At 36.5% G+C, this 26,850-nt stretch overlaps 1 protein-coding gene across 1 annotated transcript in view; it reads left to right on the top strand.

The window, feature by feature from the left end:
• Positions 1-9,775: 9,775 nt before the first annotated feature.
• The window catches only part of LOC140158690 (EH domain-binding protein 1-like), a 124,658-nt gene continuing 107,583 nt past the window's right edge, over positions 9,776-26,850 (top strand). Inside the window, 2 exon segments of the mRNA XM_072181910.1 lie at positions 9,776-9,830; positions 17,979-18,576. Of these exon segments, the coding sequence (XP_072038011.1) occupies positions 18,473-18,576 (104 nt within the window). The 5' untranslated portion in view covers positions 9,776-9,830; positions 17,979-18,472.

Raw genomic sequence — 26,850 nt, 5'->3', positions numbered from 1 at the left:
TCTATTATGTGTTGGATAGATTGGGATTGTTCATTGTTATTATCAAAATATCTAATTCTCGATAATCTGAGCCCACTCGGTACGCACAGATATTTGTGTGAGTGTACAACACAATGACCATTATGAATTGCAGACCTGAAACATTTCTGCTTTTTTCAATTGCCGAAAAGGAAGAATCCGTGTTTTGTTTCAATGTGTTAAAATATATCCATGCTGTGATGTCTTTTTTAAAAGAAATTTCTTGTCTGGATTGATTGGAGTTATGCTGGTTTCATACTACCCTGCCGCTTGCCGCTGAGCGGCGTGGCGCACGCGTATTGCAGACAAACGGACACAATAAAGGCTGGTAATTGGTTGAAACGCCCTGCCGCTCGCCGCAGCGGCAAGCGGCAGGAAAGTATGCTGGAGGCTTAAGGGTGACAATTTGACAACTGACCAATCACAGTACAGCCATCGCTAGACTAGCTTAAGAGTTGGGCGCATTTGTGTTATTCCACGAAAAGTGTGTTTGACGCAGTTTATGCAATAGTTACATGCTCTCATGATCGAGAATTAAATATTTTGATTACAGTGCGATGTCATGTAATTTGGTTATTTTTTTATTTTATACTAAAAATGCAGTGACATCATGCGGGTGGGGGTAGGGAGCATTTCCCCCTTTCAAGTCTTGGGTTTCTCACTTCACCCTGAAATTTTTAGTATTCAATTAGGTTACTTGTGGGTATCATTAGTTACCCTGCTTTTACTAATGTACCAAATAGGCTTCAAAACATTGCATCCTCCAACATTATTACCATTGAAAACAATTGGTGCATCAAAATGCTGTGTATTATTAAATAGGAAATAGCACTATACAAAGTATGACCTCAGCTGAACTTGTCCTACCAAACTGGAATATCAATTTCAATACAGCAACAATATTGTGTGCGCATATTTTTTTTCTTTTCCACTGAAAATCAATATTACCAGGGTTGTTTAATTCATCAAAGAGATACTGATATATCAGTATCTTCTAATTGAAGTGGATCCCGAGGTCGTTGTGCGGCAAATGTCTTTGATGACACTACTGATATAATATATGTGGGTCAGGATGGAATTATGGTTCAAGGTTGTGTGTATAAACAAACCAAGTGTAATTTTTATGTTTTGATTGGATGTATGTATCTGGATATTTGTAGGAAGGGCTGTGGGATGCATTTGTTTTCACCTACAAACGTGGACTTTGAGTCCACACTTATTTAGTGAAAAATCACACATTGCAAAACATGGATGTCCACGGTCGTTAGACAGCGGCAGAGGGTGCTATACAACATAACTTTGCATATGGGGTAGGGTCCTCTATCATAGGTGTCATACCAGGTCCACGGTTAGCGGTGAAATATCACAGAAGTCCATGTTTGGATTATGATATGTCTGTGAGTGTGGGTCCACGGTTGTCGGTGAAAACGTGTAGGGGTGTGTTTGAGTGGGGTTGGTGTGTGGGGGTGCATGTACATAATACATAATGTATAATCAAACAAGATACATTGTTTTTTGCCCAAGTCAATTTTGAGATTCAGTGGAGGGAAGTGTTGATTTTTTCTGTGCTATTATTAGGGAGTTTTCGATTTTCATGACGGATGGTTCTGCGATGGTAAAACACCTGTGTTGTCGTCGTCGACTTTGAAATGCGTTGTTGTCCAAATTCTACATCACATGAAGGGTCTGACAACTGTCATGGCGACGATGACAACATTTGGTGTTTTGCCATCGCAGAACTATCTGTTGTGGAAATTGAAAACACCCTATTGTTTGCAGCATGACAACATCTATGTAGCCTGTTTTTAAATGAGTAAGAGTATTAATAGGCAGAAAAACCGCAAAGAATTATTCCGTCTCTGTCTCACAAGTGATATTTTGTCATGATCTTGGAAATAAGGGTCTGGCTGGGTTTCAGGTTTGGAGGTCTTGACTACAATACTGATGTATACATGTATGTACACTCTCCAATTTTACTCTTGGTATTTTTCTAAACAACCATTTCTTCTTTTCTTTGACCATGTTACAGGTGACATCCAGCAGACATCCAGCAGTACAGTAGTTATCTGTAAGAATGGCTGAGTGGACGTAGACCAAACTCATGCAGAGCATTACCACAACCTTGTCAATATCGATACGATAAAAAGGTATAAAAATAGGTGTATGTTGAGGTTTGGTTGAAGCATTTTGCTTCCTTGGGCAAGCTGTGTCATTTGGGTATTCCAGTTGAAATCCATAAATTCCTATGGAAGACATGTCCTTAATCTCCCACACAAGGGGGTGTAGATTTCAAATGATGTCACCCATTCAGGACCCATTCAGATACAACCCCATTTGACATTCACACTCCCTGTGTGGAAGATTAAGGTTATGTCGACCATAGGGGTGTATGGATTTCAACTGGAATAGCTCGTTGGTGCATTTGTCAACTATTTTGCTACATTTTGATTTTGGGGTGTTTTTTGGCTCTGAGCGGAGCTTATCAGTGCCTTTGTCATGCAACTAACTAGCATTCATTTTCAGGCCACAATACGCTGTTGGTTTTTATGCTAAGGATCATTTAATGACTGATATGAAGGCTTAAGTTTCGTTTCTAAGTTTGGCTAAGTTATTTTTGAATCGATTGCACTCCAGATTTTATTGAAATTCAGGCGATAAAAGTATTATTTTTGGGTAAAAAAGACCAAAATAGTCACGATAATCGAGTTATATCTTGGTTCCCTGTGTGTGCTTGAGATTATTCTGGTCTGTATAATTTAAGATGCGTAATACAGACGGAAACCAATGGAGGTACATTTCTTAAGATTTAGTTCAGATCAGAAATTATTTGACTACTTCTTAACTTTTCTTCACTATTTCTTTATAATTTCAATAAAGAGATAGGTAAGGAATGTCAAAAATAGTCAAGAACATGTCTGAATCTTGAATAAATCCCGAATAAATCTGAACAAATGACTTTTCTGGGGACTATTTGGCTTATGCAAGTGCAGTACGAAAGCACTGTGCCGATTTTTTTGTTAAAGGTCACGTTTTTACCGATAAGCTGCGATGCTCAACAAACTTCGTACTTTTCTATGAGGCTATTTTGAACCAATAAATCGATTAGTTTTTCTTGATTGATGACATCACCATTTCTGAACCAATCAGCAAACAGTTTTGTGTGATTGATCGATTCTTGCAGTAGTCTCCACAGCAGCCAGTTTGGTTCCCCCTTCCACACAAACATTTTTGTGGAGGAGCGTAACCAAACTGGCTGCATAGGAGACTAAGTTCACTGACCCACTGACCTTGCAAACTCAACCACAGAGAGCTACGGTGCATAATCGAGGTGAAAATACGCTAGTTTGTTTACATGAGCTCATGAGCTTCTGGTAAATGTCATTCGAAGCATTTACGAGCATACCATAATATTTTTTAATTAAATATAAAGATGTTTATTTAAGTTATTTGTAAAATTCAGCGATGGACTTAATCTAGAAGTGGTTTGATTTTAGTTGTAAACGGGACTCGACCGGCATGACAAGTTGAACATGTGAAGTTCCAAATTCGGAAGCCATGTACTACTATTCCATGTAACGTAGGTCTCACTGCATACCACGAACTGCTCCGAGGTTATACTGACTACTAGATTGTCTACTTTTGTACTTTCGTAAGTGATGAAATTGAAGAAAAAATCATGAAGTGAAATCTATCAGAAATAAACACTGATGTGATGTAGGCTAGTCCTGCTTAATCGGAGTACAGCATCCAGGCAGATCCAGATCCGAACAGAACTTACGATTGTTCGGTTGGACCGGGTTCAACACACATGACACAACAGACATGTCAGGACAGAACAGTTTTGGTGTTTACAAAAAAATGCAAATGATCTCAAGTCACAAAAATTTGTTATAAAATTTCATTTATTGTCTCGCCTCAGTATTTCTGTCTGTCCGGGGGTGTGGATGTCCGTGTGTCCGTCCGGAGCTGTATCTGGGGAACTGTAAGACCTACGGGGACGCTACTTGGTGGGAGGAAGGTTATCTAAGTTTGCTCCGTAATTGTATGTTTTCGGTGAAAAATAATGCAAATTAACATAGCTAATTTGCATAATTTATGCGAAAAATCAGCGCAAATTGATAAAATTTCATTTCTGAACTTTGTTCAGGATGGGACTTAGTAATCACTATTTCCGTCTGTGTGTGGGGGTGGGATGTCCGAATGTCCGTCCGGAGCTGTATCTGGGGAACCGTAAGACCTACGGGAACGCTACTTGGTGGGAGGAAGGGTATCCAAGTTTGCTCCGTAATCATATGTTTTCGGTGAAAATATGCAAATTAACATAGCTAATTTGCATAATTTATGCGAATATCAGCGCAAGTTGATAGCGGCGCATGGTAACGAAACCTTGTGACAGGAATGATACACACCTGCTGATCACCTGATTAGTTTTTGGCGAAAAGTATGCGCATTTAGTTGTTAAGTTGCATAATTTATGCGGAACGCTTCTACAAAATGGTTGGAAATCTGAAGAAATCCGCCTTGTGAAGCTGTTTCTGGGGATCCGTAAGAATGCTAAGCCCTATGATGATGAAACGTGGTGGGGGTAGCATGACCAGAGGATCTCGACCTGATTCGATTTTCAGCGCAAAATATGGTAATTACCTACCTAATTTGCATAATTTATGCATAATATGCAAAAACCTTTTTTCTCGGAGACTAGGGGTCGCAAGTTCTTCAAACTTGGTGGGCGGGTGCATCTTGACCCCAGACAGAACAAGTTTGTATTGGTTAGTGGGTGAAGGTCACTCGAGGTCATCCAGGGGTCATCTAAGGTCAAATTACTAAAAACTGTTGTATGGGCATGAAACTTGGTGGGTACAGTTAACATTTAGAGTCAAATTTTCTGACGGTCATTTTGGGGTCATCCGAGGTCACTTAGGGGTCATCCGAGGTCAAATTACTAAAAACTGTCGTATGAGCATGAAACTTGTTGGATACACTTAACATTATGAGTCAAATTTTCGGACGGTTATTTCGGGGTCATCTGAGCTCACAAGGGGTCATCTGAGGTCAAATTTCTAAAAACTCGTATGGGCATGAAACTTGGTGGGTACAGTCAACATTTAGAGTCAAATTATCGGACGGTCATTTCGGGTCATCCGAGGTCACCAAGGGGTCACCTGAGGTCAAATTACTAAAAACTTGTATGGGCATGAAACTTGGTGGGTACACTTAACATTTAGAGTCAAATTTTTAGACGGTTATTTGGGGTCATCTGAGGTCACCAAGGGGTCATCTGAGGTCAAATTACTAAAAACTGTTGTATGGGCATGAAACTTTGTGGGTACAGTCAACATTTAGAGTCAAATTTTTGGAAGGTCATTTCGGGGTCATCCGAGGTCACCCAGGGGTCATCTAAGGTTAAGTTACTAAAAACTCGCATGGGCATGAAACTTGGTGGGTACAGTCAACAATTCAAGCCAAATTTTTGGAATGTCGTTTTGGGGTCATCCAAGGTCACTCAGGGGTCATCTGTGGTCAAATTACTAAAACCTCATGTGGATATGAAACTTATTGATGGATGTATTATGCTCTGCAAATAAGATATAGCTACCAACCAGCAAGATGTATGATTGCATGTGATCTGGCACATACAATGTATATGATTTCACCTGTTGCACACTCGACTGCAATTACTTTCACATTCAAAAAAGCACAGAGCCACAGCGCCATTGGTGCTCTTGTTTCAGGTAGTATTGAGACAAAGGAACTCAAATCAATCTAGGCAAAATATAGTGAAAATGGCAGCCATTTTGAAATCCATCATGGTGGCTAAATGGCTGGTTTGAAAAAATAATAACTTGATTTGCTTTCATTGGTTTCAATACTACCTAAAAAGTAATAAAAAATAAAAATGTAGGAAAATAGCTGAGGTAACACTTGTGGTGAAAAAAACAACCTCATATGGTTGGTCACGGTTGTTAAAAATAAGGTTGCTGACTCCCCTCTTTCATTATAAATGTAGTTTAAATGGCACAGCTCTTATAGTACATCGTTAGTGTATCCATTCATCAACCTTGATTCTTTGGTAACCATTCAACATGCCCAATAATAACGATCGTTAGTTATCATCGATGTGTGCGGCAGGCATGTTTTGACAATTAAATGCAAAAATCCTGTAGTCATCAGCACCAACTGTATTAGCAAACGTGATCAGTCTTCTTGGTACACGCCTTTTATGTGTCTATGGACCACAATGGCCTCATCCCAATGGCATAGTTCAATAACCTCAATTAAACAATCATAGTGCAAAATTTGACCTCAAGTTACAGAGTATGAGTTTTTGTACCCAAATATTCAAAGGTCATTCAATGAATGTGCAAATGTATTTGGGTTATAGAACTGTGCCTTGATAGATGAGCATGTTGTGGATCTTAGTGTATGTATTACTCATTTGGTGTAAGTAGGCCATTGCTTATATATTGTGAACAGTACAACCGAACTCATTATATAGCCTTTGCAAATGATATCTCACATAGATAGACTCAATACAAACCTGTGAAAGTGGAATAAAGGTGCACTTTCAGTACGGATAATATTGGTGAAAACGCAACAAAATTTTATGTTGGCACGATAAAATTGTCAGATGCAAGAGAATGCAATGGAAGAGTGGGCAACTTTACAGTCTGCACATGTGGTCCGATGATGGTAATTTGGGTGTGGCTGGTAAGACCATCTTGAAGCTTTTAACGTTTTCCCCCTTACAACCTATACAACTACAGTGTACTGCAAGGGTTTTTAACAAGACTGCTCTTATTATTGCATATATCGTGCAAATTAAAGCTACACACATGTTATCACAGGCTAACAATGTTTATGTTAGAAGGGGTGTGGATGTACTGCATGCAGATGATGTCACAAGGTATTGTCCACTGTTAATCAAGTGAGTTTCCGATCTACTTGCTCACACCACAGAATTAAGGTGGCTGTGTACTCTCAGACATGCATGTAGTAAAAGTGCAATAACTTTGTAATTATTCGCATAAAACATATAAAAGTATACATTTTATGAAGGCAAGACATCAATAAATCTTAATATAAATACAGATTTGGGGTAAAAACAACAATTTTGAAGAAAATCACAAAAAGTGAGTTTTTGGCAATATTTGTTAGGTACATCATAACAAAAAACACTCTTTCCAAAATATTTTATTTTGTTTTTAGCTCAATCTTGAGGCTCCATTCCAAAAGCGTTTTTTTTATTTTTTTGATATTGGCCTTATTTTTTGAGATATTGACCATATAAGGCATCAAAATGAACTTTTTAAAATTCAAAAACGCCTATTTGCACAAAATGATGCCCAAAATCGGAAATAGACCAAAATATAAAAAAAAATGAAAACCGTTTCTTGAGTCGATCATGCTTTTTACGATGATCATATTTGCTTACCTATAGATGCTGTATTTATTGAGTTATCGTGTACCTAAATCGTCATTTTACCGAGAAAATGAACATTGAAATAATGGCCGTTGAAGTTTAAAGTGGTCACATTTTGCACTTTCATCGAATCTCACAGGAAAATGCGACAGTTTTCGTTTTTGTAACTTATATTACGTGAACATCGGGTAAATCCACAGCCCCTTGAGAAGTTTGAGCGAAATCCATTCATAACTTGATATTTAAATCGGGGAAAGAACTTGAAAAAACCCACATTTTATCAGCTAAAAGCGGAGCCATTTGACCACTAGGTTTTTGTGAAATCAGTGCTTCCGTGGTGTTTCCATAAGATGCGCCTCGCATGTAGATAAGCGTCGCGTATTTGTGCGTTAACAAATTGCGCGATACACAACGCTTGATGAGTTGTTGTGGCGTGTACCTTGCTGGTACAACAAAGATTTTCTTTCCTTTTCAATTTCAAACACGAGTGGAATAGTGAAATAAAATCCTTAAAATATTGCAGTTGGAGTTTACAAATCTGGATTTTCATTCCTTGTATTTATAAAAAACATAACAAGGTACAAACATATCATAAAAACTCAATTTTGAGAAAGAAACAATGGCTAGAGTACAGAGCCGCGTTAAAACCAGAGAACCGGGACTCGACCGCCATCTTGATACAGGCATGGAGCAAAAATTGGGGGTATTCGGTTTCCCTCGGAATGCCCTCGAGGCATTCGTTGTCATGCAAGCGCGACATGGATGATGGGCGCATTTGAGAGACGCACTTGATGCGACCTGCACGCTTGAGTACCAAGGCGCTTCAGATGAGACGCAGGGTTGTTTTTGTTCGTCTCCGCGCACCGTCGGCAAGGACTCTAATCCCCCCAATGTTTACCCCATAGCTGACGACGCGATTGTACGTGGCGGTATAGGGAGTCCCGGTTCTCCTTCTCTAATTCTGTGGCTCACACAGACTGGGCCATGTCCCATCTTCGCACATTGCAGCCATTCCACATTTTTACTAAAAATGTAATTGTGCTGTTTCCAAATGCTTTCATCTGTACTTGATAGGGACTGTATTTGATCCATTAAGGTGAAAAGGTTGCTCACCCGATGTAATGGAACAAGATAGTTTGTCTTGTTTCAAGGGGAGGGGTGTTTTTATTTCACATGAGTATATTGCTTTAATGATTTGATTGTAACATGGCCATTATAGTGTGTCTCAACTCAAGTTGAGAGTAACACTATTTTGGATTTTGTAGTGGCAGATTTGAAATGCGCATCCTAACCTAATGCCGCGGAGCATATACACACATGTAGAAGAGCAATTTGTCCATACGCTAGCGACGCTACCGCTTAAACACACTGATTCAAATCTGCCACTGCAAAATCCAATATGGCGTAACTTGAGATGAGACACACTATATCAATGCAATGTTACATGTGTCAGGCTATGTCAGCACCACCTGATGTAAAAACAAAATTTTGGGAAACTATTATAAAATCATATGGGACTAAGCTTAGGCGTGAATTTTAATTGCATGTGAGCAAGAATTGCATATAGTGACGATGCGGTTGATGAGGTCTTGTGAACATGCCACTGCTAATGTTATTTTAAATTTGTCAACACAGGTAAATTGCAACAAAAAAGGTGGTATATATTGTTTCATTCTGAAAATTTTATGCATTAGTATTCTAATGATGGTGCAAGTAATTTGGCTTGTACAGATAATGTGCTCTGTTGACAGATTAAAAACAAGTGTACAAAATTTGTTCTAAAGTTACATGATTTTCTATTTTCATATTTGATAGATTATTAGAATTATAGCTTACAGGTATATTCAGATTCCCGGTTCAGATTGCCTTAGGGCAATGCTGTGCGAGACAGGTGAAGTGCGTCTATGCAACGGTACTGCATATTACTTATTAGGGAATGATTTACTCACACGATTTTCAATTTTTCTTCAAAAGTTATGTGAATCCTTCACCTCGCTTTCCCTGTTTTGTGGTAAAATCTAGAAATCATTAAAATAGTATAGTTGTTAATTCCAACCAAGCTTAGCTTGATTACTAAGTTATAAACGGATGGAGTTCTGATCTCATCTTGTACAGATTCATGCATATTTGCTCTCAATGTTTAACATAATATATATTTAATATTAGGTTCATTCAATTAAAAACGCACCATTATCCACTTAATGTACCGATAATCGTATCAAAGTTTTGTTGCCTAAGCAATGCGGCAAATAGGTCACCAGTCTCTTATACAAATGGTTGATTTAATAGCTCACTGTGTTGTTATTGCTATCCTTTCAGCTTGCGGAGGAGTGAAGGACAGAGACTGCAATTGTCTATTAATCGTCGGATCAATCAACTGGATGAATTGTAGGTACGGTTGGTATATTATAATGTCTTTTTAAATGGCTGTTAATTTAGATGGATGGAAATGATTGTGTGGATTTTATGTGGTCAATTTCACGGATGCTCTAAAGGACTTGCACATCTGATTTTCACAAGCAAAATTACGCAGGATCAACAGATATCTACTTTTTGCAAGCACATGTGGCATAAGATTTTGAGTATCAACATTGATTGTTAAATATGTAACCATGTTTAAGATTCTCATTAAGGGGGTACTACACCCCTGGCCAATTTTGTGCCTATATTTGTATTTTTCTCAAAATTTATAGCGCATTGGTGACAAGTAAGATATGTTTATTATAGGGGCAAGGACTACATCTACTGCACTGAAAATTCAGCAACTCAAAGCAAGTAGTTATTGATTTATTGATCAAATATTGGGTTTCCCTCATTTTTGACTGTAACTCCACAACTGCCTGTGCTGAAATAAAATTTCCAGTGGAGTAGTTGCAGTCCTTGCCCCTATAATATACATATCTTACTTGTCACCAATGCGCTAAAATTTTTGAGAAAAATGCAAAAATAGGCTCAAAATTGGCCAGGGGTGTAGTACCCCCTTAAACATTGATTTACTAATTGTCATGTGATGTTGAAGCCTTGAGAGCATTTTTAAAATTGTGTCACTAAAATCTATTGTTTAGACTTTGAAAATTGTTCAACTTTGATTCACACAAATTTTGTTTTGATAATTTTTTTAAATTGTATATCCAAAAGAGGTAATTATTGGATTAATATATGCCTCTATATATACCTCACACATTGATTCTTCTGTTCAGATTTCTGATTGGTTAAAGATGAGCACATGACATTCCTAGATATTACTCCTCGAAAACATTGGTTCTCGTAATTTGTAGAAAAATATTTCCGAAATTAGAGACGGTATCTCAAATGTAATTCTTGTCAAATGAAAATACTTTTTGTTTCCATTCTCATCATACCTAGTTGAGATTCTTTGCCCTAAATCCAACACGTCCATCCACAGAACATTAACTTGTTTATGTAAGAAAGCATACTTGCGCATTAGCCATGCAGGTAGATGTAACGAGGGTGTATTGCAAGAATAGCTCCCCTATCGACAATTTGACCATTTCTGCATTCTATATTGTGCACACCTGACACCTGGCAGCTATTGCAGATAGGACTTTTTTGCACTAAATCCTCGATATTGTGACAACAATTAGGGTAACATGCAGTGCAATGGCGAGAGTAATTGGGGTAGAATGTTGACGGCCATTTAAGTAAGGCTGTGATGGGTCATATGAACCAGCGCCTGATGCCCTAGAGGTAATTACCCTATATTATGGTGATCTATTGCAGTACAGAAGGGTAGTTGCCTCCTTGATGGTCAATTGGAATCACCTGAAGAGATGCAGAAGAGGAGGAGTTTGTTAATATATCTTCGCTCTCTTTCTGTATCTCTTTCTGTTTCTCTCTTTTGTTCAATTATTCTTCCTTTCTGCCTTTTTTTTCTTTCTTTTCTTTCTTTCTTTCTTTCTTTCTTTCTTTCTTTCTTTCTTTCTTTCTTTCTTTCTTTCTTTCTTTCTTTCTTTTCTTTCTTTTTCTCTTCTCTTTCTCTCTTGCCTCTTTCCTTCCTTCCTTCCTCCTTCCTACTGTTCATGCTTTCCTTTATTTCCTTCCTTTTCTTTCTTTGTATCTTTCTGTCTTTCTTCTTTCTTTTTCTCTTTCTCTCTTGCTTCCTTCCTTTTTACTGTTCATGCTTTCCTACTGTTCATGCTTTCCTTTATTTCCTCCTTTGTTTTCTTTAGTATCTTTCTGTCTTTCTTTCCTTCCTTTCTTCCTTTCTTTCTTTCTTTCTTTCCTTCTCTCTTTCTTTCTTTCTTTCTTTCTTTCTTCCTTTTTTCTTCCTTCCTTCCTTCCTTTCTTTCTGTATTCTAATTCATTCCACAATATTTACTTCAATTTGTTTTTAGATCCAATGTCAACCTTATTTGTCAAGGGTAATTTAAATTATGACAACCATTTACATATTAGAATTTCTATTTAGAATTGGCATATGCAGCATCTTGCAGGCATTCCTTATTTATCTTTTTTTCTTTTATTTGTAGCATTATAAAGATCAATTTGAAGTTACTGTACAATTACTGTTACCAAGTGAGAAATTAAAATTTATGTCTAAATTCAGAATAAAATAATTGACATTCAAATCCTACTTACACCGAAAATTCATTAATGCTGTAATAAATCATTTTCAAATGATTGTACATTGATGTCAGCAAGTGAAAAAAAAAAGATTAAATAAAATCGAGTTGTCATCTAGCTTTCCAATGTAATTGCAATTTGACATTTGAATCCTGCTTACACCAATATTCATTTGTTGCATTAAGCTGTATCAACCTTCCGGACAAATCTAATTATTCTCAGAAACGCTGGGCACTATATTAAATTTGACCCAGGCTTTAACCATTATTTAAATCAATACCTCTTCATATTGGTAATTTGCAATGATATGTTTACTTCACTTGCCCATCAGGCTGCCTTAATTAAGTCTTGCAAAAAAATTTTATTTGCAAATTTGATCAAACATAGGTTGGATATGCGGGGGTTATGAGTGTGCCATGTTAGGTATTGATTGATTTGGAATCTCTAATGGTTGTTTACTGCATAGGGCAATTGTTTTTCTGCGTGAAATATGAAATCAAAATTGCACACCCCCACCCCACACCCTGTATGTGTAACCACCTCTAAACAAGGAGATGAAAAACATGATAGAGCTTGTAATCACACCCCATACCCTTGTAAGCAGTGTGTGTCAACCAGGGACAATTATTAGGCAACTAGGGACAAAAACAAACAGCTCAAATTGTTTGGCGCCTAACCGGGTTCTTTTTTGCCATTTTTTTACACATTGTTTTTGCCTAATCAGGGACTTCTACTTTACCCCCGGTTGTAAAAAGCGTATTTTTGGCATTATTCAGAAGGGGGTGATGTGACAGTTTGAGAACTGAGGACAACCCCGGTTGTCATGAACAACCACATGTACATGCACCCCCACAAGCACATATCCATTCGTGTACACACATAATCAGAAATGCCTACATAAGCCTCCCACCCCACACACACATTCAAATCTTAAAATGTAATTTTAATGTCAAAATGAAAAAAAAAGAAATTAAAGTAAGTCATTCACCTTCACTTTCCTCAATAGAAAGGCACTCAAACATGACAATACTACCATCCTAAAAATAACTTTTCCTCAAAAGATATTCCTCAAATTAAATGCATCAAAGAAACATACATACGAAATTACACAAACAAGTCATCCAAGTCATTCACCTCCACACACTCCTGCTCACAAAAATAAATAAATTATCCCAGCTTGCTCATTATATTCACCAGTGCTTACAAATCAATACACTACCAGTGGACATCGTTTCATTTTCAATTTGGCCAGCCGATGTCCGTAATCATTTATCTATCTGTTATCCTATATTGTCATTTCCTGGTGGAATTGACCCAGAGATGCTTGTGATGTGGAGAAAACACCTAATTGGGCCCCAGTGATTGCTAGCTGGTGTGTATATTCAAAACAACTCGATAATAAGCAACATCATCAAAAAGCTCACTTTTGTGATGTGGTATTGAACTACCCACAATGATGACTTCCACATATATAAATTCTATGAGTTTACAAATAATAAGCTCCCTTTCTCAAAGCAATTGTCAAAACAGCATAGATTCACGTCCAAGGGTGATATTAAAACACTTTCGCTACCAGGACTCAGTTTTGGAAAAAAGTGAGTCCTGCCAGTTTACCTGAATTTAGTCAGAACCAGGACTCAATTTGGGCTTACCAGGACCTTTTTTTAACGATATTACGATAATTACAAATATTGAGAAAAAAACACTAAAAAATCTAGAAACACCATTGCTAAAATTCAAGATTCAAAAGTTTGCACTGCATTTTGATGACAATACATTGGAAATGGCAATATTTTGAGTGTAAATGATGAGCTTACTTTTTCACAGATACCATGTAGTATTTTCTGTTCATCTTTCATATGGCATGTCGGGCGACACTTCAGGACAAAAATTGTCGGCTGGTTCCATGATTTTTTCCTCAGTGGGCCACATTACATGAGTAATGACGCCTGCCCCTTGCTAAATTCGCTCTAGTTCACTCAGTTTTTAAGAACATAACATTAGGCAACACTGCCTGTCTGTCCATCAGTCCATACAGCGACCCATCATCAGTTCATGCCCGGAGTCTAGCTGTACTATATTGCCATCTCAGACCCAATCTAACACAACACATTCTCGGATATTAGATTTTCATTACTGTCAGGTATGCCGGCAAATTTGCTCCAATGTGGGCAATAATGGAATTATCAGGGGAGAGGAATGTCTATTTTTGGTGTAACAAAAGGTCATATCTTCTGTGCTTCAATCCTCATACCTTTTTCTTTTTTTTAATATGTTGGTTTATGGTTGGACATGATTCTGAAATAATTGTCATTTCACTTGTATATCAGTTTACAGTATGTTAAACAGCACAACAGTTTTGATAAGTGAAACAGAGATATATATTTGAAATACAATTACATCATAATTTCCGGTTCTTGTCATCCAAGTGAACCATGGAGCGGTCAAATCGGGAGAAATTACCATAAATAGGGTTTATGTATAAAAAGCTAGTGTCAAAATGCAGTTAACTTAAAAGGGCATTTCATGATCCACATCACCCCCCACTTTTCTCAAGAGATTTTTATACAACTGAAAGCCTCTGGCTACATGATGTTTATATACAAAAAAATTCTTGCAGATTAATTTGTTTAGCAAAAATATCATAAAATTATGTTCTGGTGCACCAGAACGAAATTACAACACATTGTCTATGGAGCAGTGTAATACACATAATCATGCATAACTTGCAAATGCAAAATTGGAATCAACTAAAATTGTGAGAATAAGCTTATTTTGTGGATATCTGCTGAGAAATGTCATAAAAAGAGGATGCTAGGATCAAGAAATACTCCTTTGAATTCACCACATGTTAAAACAAATAAAGTGTCTGTAATTTAATGATGTACAGAGTTCATAACCAATGTTTTAAATCCCTTAACTTCTCATGCAATTTTCACTTTTGTTAAAATTAATGGTAATCATTATAGTAGATATTTTAAACGGTGCTACAATAATAATATCCTCTCACATTTGTCAAATCCCTACACCGTTTCTAAATTCATTTTTTCCATGCAAACTTCAGAAGTATCTTCATAGAAAATATACACCATTTTGCGATATAACAGCTAGAGCGGTCAAAGCAAGGAGTCGTCGTCACAATTTTCATTTGACATTCCCCCAATTTTATACGAATCCCTCCGAGCTAGGCGCGACCTTTTCCAATACTATATATAGGGTAATAAGACGACTGATGATTATAAACATTATGATTGATACAATGTCGTTGTTACCTATCATAACACAATCTAGGCTTACAAGTAGACATCTAGGTGCCTTGCATATTTCTAATCCCTCGGAGCGCCGATTTTTTGTGAAGAGAGAGGAAGATAGAGCTTAAAATTTTTCCCCCAGCTCCCTTACGAGACAAGGTCAGGGGGATGAATTGTACAAATAAATTCTCTATGATTATGAAATTGGGTTTGATATAATATAGAATTTTGTTATCCATCACAACACAGACTGTGCTTACAGACCGCTTGGTGGTTAGCACTTTTCGAATCAGTGGTAGACTTCAGTGTGTTCCAAGCTTCAGTATTGAAAAAAACCAGAATAATGTGGAGAAAGTTTATGGAAATCTTTGAAATGGAATTATTTCGATTTTGAATCATGTGGTAGGCATCTTGTTTCCAAAACCAAATGTTAAAAGTTAGTTTTATACAGTTCACACATGAGGAAACAATCACTATTTCCCCATGCAAACACAAAGTTCAATTCTTCCAGCAGCACTATATAATATAAGAAGGGGAAAAGATATTCTGTATTTTATTTAAATTTTATTTAAAAAAACAAGTCACAGCTAAGTGAACTGAATTGCATGATTTTATACATCAACAACAAAGACTTTGACTGCGAAAGACGGGTGATTGCTAGTAATCAGAACAGGATAAATACAAGATATTTGACAACTACAAAATACTAAAAGAAATTAAGAAAATTAGCACTCATTGTTATTAAATAAAGTGTTGCTAATCACTCTTAATTAATAGAGTAATACTCTGAGACTGAATTAAAAATACTAGTTTGTGTCTGACATCACCTGTCTATCAAACTTTTTGTTTTGTTTACAAGTTGTTATGATGATTGAAATTTCTGAACACATCTGTAAAACAATATGCCCTATGGTTAATTTTGTACCTTCAACAAACAAACCATCTCAAAAGTTAGGTCTTAGTAATGGGAAACTTTCTTTCCTGAAGGCATCATGTTAACAATGCCTAGAAAATGCTTTTTGACTTGTAAAAGTTCCCTCATTTTTCACCATGCAATTTGTTTTCCTCGATGAAGGCACCAGACAGCGTTGGAATTAAGAATTTGTGTGTGTCCTCATTTGCCGGCAAACACGTACGCACCCATAAAATAATATATCTGCATACAAATTATACACACAATCTTCCCGCCTCCCTTGCACATGCACACATCCATAAAACCAATGATATAATTTATTCAGAAACATCTTAAATTATCAAAGCATTGTATTAAGACAAATTATAGCATAATTATAGCATACCAACAAGCCAAAAAATAGAAAAGAAAGGGAAAGAAATATGAAAGGGAAGAAAAGGGAAATGGGAGGCAAGAAATATTACCAGGTCAAACAACACAGTTTCATGCAATATAATTGACAGGAAGTTCATGGCTTGCTAATTAGTTGACCGTTACATTTGCACAATCAATTAATTGTTGTATTGTCACTCTGTTCCAATAACATGTACAATTAATCCATGTTCTTAATAACAAGGGGAAGTTGTATATAATTAGATGAACTCATTAGTTGAAAGCTATCATCCTATTAATGAATGTAAAGTTTTTCTGATGGCAATATCTGAGCAAAGCAGAAAGCATATTTGTTTTTGTGAAACTGCAGCATGAACATGTGACTTTGAATTGCTGATATTACTGAACATGACATGGTATGTTTTTAAAGTTCAAGTTCAAGTTAGATCATTGAAGGCCTATGATTAAATAGTTTCAATATCAGTTTCAGTACATAAATGAGTGATTTTGAGGATATTTGTTGTATAAATAACAGAAGAAATTTGAAATGGTAGTAAAAAAGTGTCAAGTTATGAAAGATGGGAGCATAGCCAATTTTATCTTATTATTACACTGGGCTTGCGCTTAGATCTGGCAACAATACTTTTCATTGTTATGAAATTAAGAATACTTCCTGTTTCAAAGTTTATTATAACAATTGGAGAATTGTGATGGCATAACTTTGTTTTCATAAAGTCATTTGGGTGGATTCATGTTTCTTTGTCAGATATTGCTTTTATGGCACCTTTACTAAGTATGGTTGTAGATTATATTGAACCTCATCAAATTATTATTGACTTGGCTACATGTCAAAAATAACAAAATTTAGTGATTTTAGTCAAAAAATCCTGTTTTTAAGATTTACTATTCTAATGTTGGAAACTACATAATGAGAACAACGGGTAAGTCAAGAACAAACAAAAGATAGATACAGTATCAGATTCCTACTGGGGCTGCCTGCACAGGTACACAATCGCCAAGGTACTTAGCTGGTACTGTGCAGTACCAGGGGATTACCGGTGTGGTACCAGTGCAGTACCACTGCTTGTGAGTCCGGTGAAGGAGCAAAATTGGTACTGTGTAGGTACTCTGTAAGTACCAGTCAGGTACCTCGGCGACAGTGTACCTGTGCAGACAGCTGTAATAGGAATCTTGTTGTAGTGTAGGGCTGTCATTATGTGACAGATCTATAAATGTTAGACTTATTTTGTCTTGTTGCTAGCACATGTACTGCAATATCACCAATGCCAATAAGTGACAGATTAGATCAGATGAGGTCACCCATGTTTTGTAACAAAATCAAAACAAGTTGTATCACATAGCACTGAATTTATGATTTATTTCCCATTTTCTCTTCCTGTCTTTTTTTACACTATTACAGATCCTATACAGTTAGCGTGCAATAGCTTAACCAAGTGAACAACCCACAACTGTGAGTCGGCAAAGCTCCTCAAATCAGCTAGTTCCTGTGTCAGCCAATCCAACAGAACAGGATATATACAACAGGGATGCTCTATGTGTATATTTGTGTGTGACGGTGTACAGGGATATATACAACTGGCCATTGGCCTGCATGTGATCAGTTTTTGGAAATAATTGCTATTTCATCCTGAAACATATAAGTTGGATTTATATTTGGAACTACAGTGTGCATCTGCATTAAGATTTTCTGTCAAAATCAAGGACGTGTAATCTTATCGATGTAGAGCCATAGCAGGGATGTGTCCATTTGGATATATATAACACATTGGAGAATAATAAGCAACAGCTATACTGAAAGCAAGTTATTGCTTGAAACTACAGGGCTGTTTTGCCCTGTATACACATACTTGGATTTTTATATAGGTGTAAGAGGTACGGCGTGTCAACAACATCATGGCGTCAGTGTGGAAACGGTTACAGCGTGTCGGGAAGAGGGCTGCAAAGTTCAAGTTTACGTGTTCGTACCATGAGTTGATGGTGGAAGTGACAAATAAATGGTAAGTTTTGTATTATCTGAAAGATGCTGTATGCATAAGGACTGTTCACTGGGACTGTGGTTGATCACATTGTTTTCTACGATTCCAATCAATCCATCGAATCCCAATTGCATTTAAATAAGCATGTCAGTCTTCCTTAGTGGCGTAACCAGTGGTGGCTGACCTCTCCTGCTCATGGACCGTCGGCATATCTTAGACCATCGGTACATGACGGGCCCTGGTGAAAAAAATGGGGTCAACAATTGACAATTTTGTGTGCACTGCTTGTGAAGGGTGAAGAAACAAAGTTCATGTTCAAAGTTTGGCCCAAATCTGGTAATCTTTTCAGATTCTTGAGGGCTCTGGGCAACAACAAAAAATCAGGTCAGCAATTTTTGGCAAAAAATATTTCCGTCGCTACATTAGCACGCCACTGGTACCGTTCATATAGCTATATTAGCATATTGAAAGGGTAATTTAGGTGATTGATCAATTGATGGGAAGTGATAATAGCTTTCTGTTGTGAGTAGGGATCAATATCTCAAAGCCTGTAAGATTTTACGTCAAGTTGTAGCGGATCACTCATCGTAACTTTATGATGGCCTTCTGTTGCGAATCTCAATTACTTCTGATGTGGATCAATTACCAACCATTGATGATGATACATCTCCTTGTAACTTACGATTAATTTTGCCACTTACAATGTGCCTTGAAGCTTTTTTGCATGTAATAACAGGTGAAAATGCGACAGTAACTTTGATGGGCAAGCACAATATCATGTGTAAAGTAAAGAGGTCAAAGCCAGTTCTGTGAGGAACTACCATAGAATTCCATCTACAAGCATATGTCTCTACAGTCTGTCTATATAGAAGTACAAAGTAAATAGACCTCAGAAACTGGAGGTATGAGAATAATTATTTCGGGGCAATGCGTGCGTAAATGCTTCTTTGTTGCGCCAACTGCTGCGTGATTTGTACTTGCCGAGCGCACCACGCTCGTTACGCATCACATTTTTTAGCACGCAGTGCGTGTGATGCAAAGCATCGACCCCTGATGCCACAGATTTGGTTTGTACTTATATGTGGACAGACTGTAAATGAGGGGTTTTTTTTGGTGAAAGAGAAGGAAGATAGGTCCACACCCTCCACAAAAACATTACCGTATTTGGAGTTTGAGCAACTATATTACTGGTACAGGTGGTTGTATACAATGTATTTTATTCCAAGACCAATCAATTGTATTTTATGTGAAAGGTGTCTACCTTTCATCAAGAAACACTCATTTAGAGGCATATGTGACATGATCTGGTCCATGGGAGCCAAAGGTGGCAAATTTGAAACTGAGATAAAGGTAAAAATATAAAGTTAAAAAACAATAAAATACATAAGAAAATAGACATCAAAACACTTCATAACTTTAAAACCAAGTATGCTAGACCTTAGGCGTTTTCAGTAAATGATAGCTTATTGTATGTATAATGTAATAATTACAGTAACTCAATTTTCAAAAATGCCTCCTTTAGCCCCCATGGACCAGATTATGTCACATATATGCTTGAAGACGGAATTCTATGGTATGATGTTCTGGTCATTCCTTTGCAGCTGAATGAGGACATAATTGCAAGCTAGGAATAGCAAGCACCTTCAAACTCCAAACATAACTTTTTGGCACACCTGATATGTTGCAACTCATTTAAAGTGTTTATCATGCTGTCATCACAGTCGGAATGACACTCTGGTTGCATCATCAAGATAAAGTGTTTTCCATCAAGTTTTTTAATTAATATTAATTAATGTTATCCCTGTTAGAATATGATAAAACAAATATTATAAACTGTATTAAATTCGAGCAGTGGTCAAGATATAATCACTCGGTGAAAGATGTATCGTTCGATCTGTGCCATGCTTGTCTCATGGAATGGAACAATCCATCTGTCACCGAGTGATTATATTTTGACCTTCACACTAATAGACAGTTTATATTTGTATACTGACCAATCAGCACATGCAAAATAGCTCTACAGGTACCTGGGAGCTAAAATCTAAAAATAGCTTGGCAAAGATCATGAGGTTACCAACATCTGGGGACCTTCAAGTTCGCGAAGACACATACACCTCTTTTGAGTGGCAAAATCACAAGTCTTCCTATGATGAACACTAGGGTCCATAACATTCTCATCTATGAGGGCAGTCTTTAACCCCAATACATTTGTACATTCATTGGAAGTTTGGGTACAAAAACTCATATTCTGCAACTTGATGTCAAATTTTGCACTATGATTGTTTAATTGAGGTTATTGAACTGTGCCATTGAGATGAGGCCATTGTGGTCCATAGTGAAATAAGTTAGGCAATTATCAGTACAAGAGCATGAGGAAAGTGTTGGACTAGATAATCTGTAGGCAGCGAGGCAATAACTTGGATCTTTCCTGGTCCCCTAAAATTTGTGATTTATCCGGTATGCAGTCATGTGATAAGGATTTAGAAGACAAGGGTAAAGATCCAGGTTGCTGCAGAACAACTAAGCTTTTCTGCTAGCAACTCAAAGGGACCTCAATGCTACTTAACCTTACCCAGGGAATCGCTGGCCAGGCCCAACAACATAACCCCCGCAGCTAGAGGCTGGTGATCTTCTGCATGGCATGTGAGGGGTTCGAGGTTTGAATCCTGGGGATACCAAGTGACTTATTTGTTCATCTTCTCTCCTTTTTTGTTTCTTCTTTCCCTTCAGATAGCAAAAAACCCATGGGCACAGTTAGAGATCTCCCAATACTCTGACCATTTAATACTAAATTGAATCCATATACACTGCCAAGGAAAAATAATATTTACCATTCTAAGTATAATATAAAAACAGGGAAAATCTGTTCCAGCTGACCAGCAGGGAACCAAAGGATGGATCCAAAAGGATACAACAGTGTCACACTAGCAATGGATAAAATTAAAAACAGGGAAAATATGACACAACATCCAATGGGGGAGTAACACAAAATATACAAACAGAGTTAAAAACCCGACGTTTCGAAAAGACAAAACTTTTCTTTTTCAAGGAGTAAAAAAGGAGACCTGCTCATTCTAAGTAGGCTTTATGTTTTCGTGCCCAGCCTGTACTGTAATAAAACAACAGTACACATATGGTCAACTTGGCAGGCATGTACATGTAGGAAGTATTGGATCATATCAACTGTAAGCAGCCTGCATGTTTGCCAAGGCTTACAAGGTACCAGAAGGGAATTTCTCCTTCACCACTTCCCAGTACAACAGGAAACCAGGTCTAGCATGTTTTTGCCATCAATGTTTTGACCCAGTTTGAGTCTTTGAGTGGGACTCATCCATGGTTGCAATTTTGCTCATTTACATAGATGAATAATCCCAATTTCCAGTGTCAACACCCACTGTGGTCTGCACCCTAAAAAGTGGGACATTGGTTTCTTCTCTGCATTTGTATATATATATATACCATTGCATTCTTACAATGTTGTTATCATACAGACTCTCTACAAGGGCTTTTTTGAAGAATGACAATTTCGCACTTAGGTTATGCTACACCTATGCTAATATTCAATTGAATGAACATAACAAGACGAACGCTGTGTACCTGGCACTCATCAGCCATGACAATACACCCGTAGGGAGGTTATAGGATGCAGTGGCACGCATGGAATTACACGCACATCCAACATGGCACATTGTAACCATTCAGTTGAATTTTATGAGAGGTTTTCAAATTGCATCAAACTGTATGCTCAATCTTGACCAATACTCTATAAAGTTTTTCCAACCTTAGAAATAATAGTTGCCCTGAGAGCATTAATTTTTCAGTGTAATTAATAATATTTCTTGTTTTCACCAAGAGTTTTTAACTCTCTCCACGCGGGTGTCAAACGCAGACGACAAGATTCAAATTTTTCTTTAAAATTCAAAAATTTCAGAATTGTAAATTTTCATGAACATGTTTGGAATCAGCATGAAAAATATATTAAAATGAGTTAACAAGCCTAGTATTGGTTCAGTGGTTCTTAAGATAACTCTTTTTTTAATTTTTTTTTATTCCTGTGCTTGGAACTGGTGGAGGGAGAAAAAACATACACAATGAAACTTAAGATAACTCTTGGTATTTTGGGAAAATATCTCAAAACCTGGACTTTTCATGTTGAAGCCTATGGCTAGCATGCAGAAACAAAAAACACTTAGTTTTGCAGTGGCAAAATATCCATTGTGATGATGCTTTAATTTCCTAGCTGACATTTTGTTTCAAGTAAGTCCAGGTTTAGAGAAGCTCTTCGTTTTACCATTATATTATAAGCGCTCAATCGAAGTCAGAACGTCACTATAGTATCTTTGCCGTATACTAGAGTCTTAAAGGATATCCCTTGTCTTTATTATGTATGGCAGGAAATCAATGGTTGACACATACCCTAATCGCTAACTGTCACTATGCACATCCAGGTAAACATACACTCATCAATGTGATCAATGTTCTAGCTAGCGTATTAAAGGAAAGATTGCATTGCTTGTAGTGTCCAAAATGAGGACAAAATTGAAGTTGTCCCAATGGTTAACTTAAAGCCTTAATGTTCGATTTCCGTCAAATTTTGATTTTGTTATTCTTTATTCAAAATATTGAAATAATATTAGTAATAACTGACGGGAAGGGATGCTGTCCATTTTAGGTTGAAATAACAAGGTAAAGTGAAAGAAATCGCACTGGTTATTTTGGCCATTTAACACGCAGTTGTATGGGAGGACGTATTATCATAATTTTTAAATTATGATAATATGTCGAACTTTGCTCTGTTGACCTACAAAGACAACAAATTTGGCCGATTCCATTTAGGTGCAAGTTGGCACATGTGTAAACATTACAAATATGCAAAAAAAAATCAGGTTTGAAATTTTTTTACCAATTTCATATTATAAGATCGTACAATATGGCTTTAAGCATAGATTCTGCTTGTTAAAATATTTCAGTTGCCCCAAAAGTGAGTGATATTTTTGGGTGAAAAAAATTAAATTTGTTTGATGTTTTCTGCTCTGGAAAACCTGTGCTAGCTTCAAATTTGAAATGAGTTTGAAATTAACATTGCCAAAACAGGGTTATTTTTTTTTTGTTTTTCTAATCATTTTATTTTTTTTAAATTTTTCAAAAGTAAGTAGATTTTTAACAGCTCTTACAATTGTAATTGAAAATCATGAGATCTCTTCAAGTCTGCATTTTACCATTATCTGTCTGTTCAAAATACTGTTATGTCCCCCTCTATAGGTAAACCAATAATCTAACAAATTCATAATACTCCACCGATTTCAAAATAACTCGCTGTCTGTTAGATGGAGTGCTATACTGCCCTCTATTGATATTATTATTTGGTAGTGTCGTTGGGAATTGGACAAGATCAGTATTTTATCCAATCCACGTTAAGCCTATATATAACTGCTTATACATTTATAACTATTGGAAGCCTTTGTGTACATTCTGTTGTATTTTTCATTAGTTTCATAAGTTGCAATTTCTTTATAGAAAAAACTTCCGAACTTCAATAATGTTTTTCTTCTCCAAAATACAGCATGATAAAAAAATACTCACTTCCATGTAGATAATTTTTCTGTAGATATCTGTCTGAATATTTCATCAATTATTTCTTGAAAAAGAAAAACTATTGCTAAACTATTTACAATTTCTTCATGTTATCTGTGTCAACCCAACAAAAACCCAAGAAAAATATAACAAAGGAACAACAACAAAACAAAAGCAAATTACGGGTTTTATTGCAACATTGTTTGACCAAGTTCGACTATTTAGTTAAAATTTAGTGCATTGACCACGCTGTTAGAAAAATGTACTCATAGTATATGAAATCATGTTACCATCCGAGTTTCTCTCATAACCCACTTATTTCACCTTTAAAAAGTACAATAAATTTCATTTCCCAATCTATGTTTATCGTTTACTTACATTTTGGTCTATAGTCAGCCAGATTAAATCTGGACATTACTGAAAAATGTGCAGTTCAGCTGCCGTTTGCTGTAAACTGAAACTGAATGAAAACTGTTGAAATTGAAATGTTTACCTGTTGTGGTCCATACATTTTATGTGCATTGTGTTCCAATTTTGTTTTGCGGTTTGTTGTTGTTATTGGAGGGTAGTTACGGGTGTCTAAATAATAATGGCATAATTTTACAATATTAGTTGGCTGTGCCAAAGAACTAGAAATGTGAAAAAAGAAAAATATGAGTGAACTCAAAGTTACAATAATAGTATATTTATACAATGTTCCAAATATTAAATTGTCAGGCTTAAAGAGGAATCATCACCATAGCAGTTCTTTTGGAGTGAACCAAACCTGCCTGGTTATCAAATTAATCGGTGACAAAGTTATCTCTGAATTTGACAGCTGCTAAATTCATATACAACATTTAAACATCAATTAGCAACTGTCAAATTCAGAGATAACCTTGTAACTTATTAATTTGATAACCAGGGAGGTTTGGTTCACCCCAAAAGAACCGCTCTGGCATGTTTTCCTTTTTAAATGTTAGACTACCAGTATGTCAACAGTATATTAATTGAAATAAACATCAAATGTCAACAGGATTGCTATAATTTGGAATTTCAATGATTGGAACCATAAAATATCAGTTAATAATATACCAAGCATCATAAAAGCAATTTTTTCCACAGACACACAAAGTTTCAACAAAAAAATATGGTTACATTGTGGAATTTATTGACAATCAGGAGAGAAACAGCAGTGAACAAATTTGAATCATGGTTCTTTCCAAAAGGAGTTATTGTGTGAATAAGAATAGGCCAGAGGGACATGCTTTGTTGGGTGTGCCACAAAGGCGTATCTGCATACAACAACTCATAGCTGCTTCGTGTGGTGCTGATAGGCACTATTGAAAAGCTGCATTGAAACTTGTCAAAGTGAAAAAAGTAAATAAATTAATGGTATTTATAGTCATGAATCTTGGTTCTTCTTAAAATTATTTACAGTGTACCATCACATCATCTCAGTGTGTTGATAGTAAATACTGTATCACTGTCGCCATTAAGCCTAAAAGTTTGTTGCGCTAAACTATTTAAAAAAAAATCATATTTTACATTATTCAAGTAATTCAACTTATATTTATTTTCTACAAATCTATGGATGAATTAAAAAAGTTTTATTTTTAAGCAAACTTGTGCAGCATATAGAAATTTGGAAATGAATCTAATACATGAACTTACTTTGTGCAAGTTTGCGATGTTGCATCTGGAAACACCGGACTTCATCAGGCAACTGACCCACTGGACTGGTCAGATAAGTTCCTGTATTATTTATACTTATTTCCAAAATTCTGTTTGCAACTAATGACTAAGAACATTCACTCATTATTATGCAGCATATGTTCAAATTGTAAAAGATACTTGCAGCAGCTATAGCTATCTTCAGTAGATACTGTTTTTTCACTTGTCTCAGCAGCTATTGTGACTGGTTTCAATACAGGGGAAGTTACAGATAGGTTTCTTTTATACATTTCTCTTTTTTTCTTTTCTATTTTTTTTTCTTTCATACTTTTCTTTGCTATGCTCTACTTTAATTGAAATGTTTGAAATACTCCCCCTCAGGGCAAAATGGTCAGAAAGTTTTGTTGGTTGAAAAAAAAGTTTCATGGTTTGGCACTGGTTTGAGACAGCCCCTCATAAGAAGTAGACTGTGCCTTTGTTGTGATGTTTAAACATACATTGAATTATAATGGTTACTTAAAAAGGGTTGGAGTATGGAACTCCTTGATTGGAATTCTTTAGTGTATTGACATAAGGAATGTGTGTAACTAATTTAGCCGATTTTTTTGATTGTCTATACAGTCTGTGCACGAAGGTCGAGTATTGCCCACAGTAAGGAAAACTTTTAAGAAATTAATAATATCATTGCTAACCTTAGTGTATTTTGAAATTGGAAGTTTTATTTTTGGAATTGAGAGAACATTTTTTTAGCTTATTGAAAAACCTAATTTAGTGTTGGGGACAAATGTTTAGGTCCATTGGCTTGATCATTAGCTGGTAGCTAGAGAGAAGGAGATCTAGTTATCTATATTTATCTAATAAGTCCATTTGTTTGCCAGGGGGTCATAAAAAAGGGGGGGTCTTGTGCCGTTCGACCCATCTGCACCCTTGCTCCATGATATCCCTATAATACTAGTAATAGATAGCAATCCATAAAATGCTATACCCCAAGAACAGCTAAAACCCAGTGACCACTCTCCTTTTTTTCTGGGTAGAGCGGTCACTTGGTTTTAGTGGTTCTTAGAGTAG

Source organism: Amphiura filiformis, chromosome 1 (assembly GCF_039555335.1).
Source record: "Amphiura filiformis chromosome 1, Afil_fr2py, whole genome shotgun sequence".
Taxonomy (NCBI): Eukaryota; Metazoa; Echinodermata; class Ophiuroidea; order Amphilepidida; family Amphiuridae; genus Amphiura; species Amphiura filiformis.
This window is presented reverse-complemented; position numbering and strand designations above follow the sequence as displayed.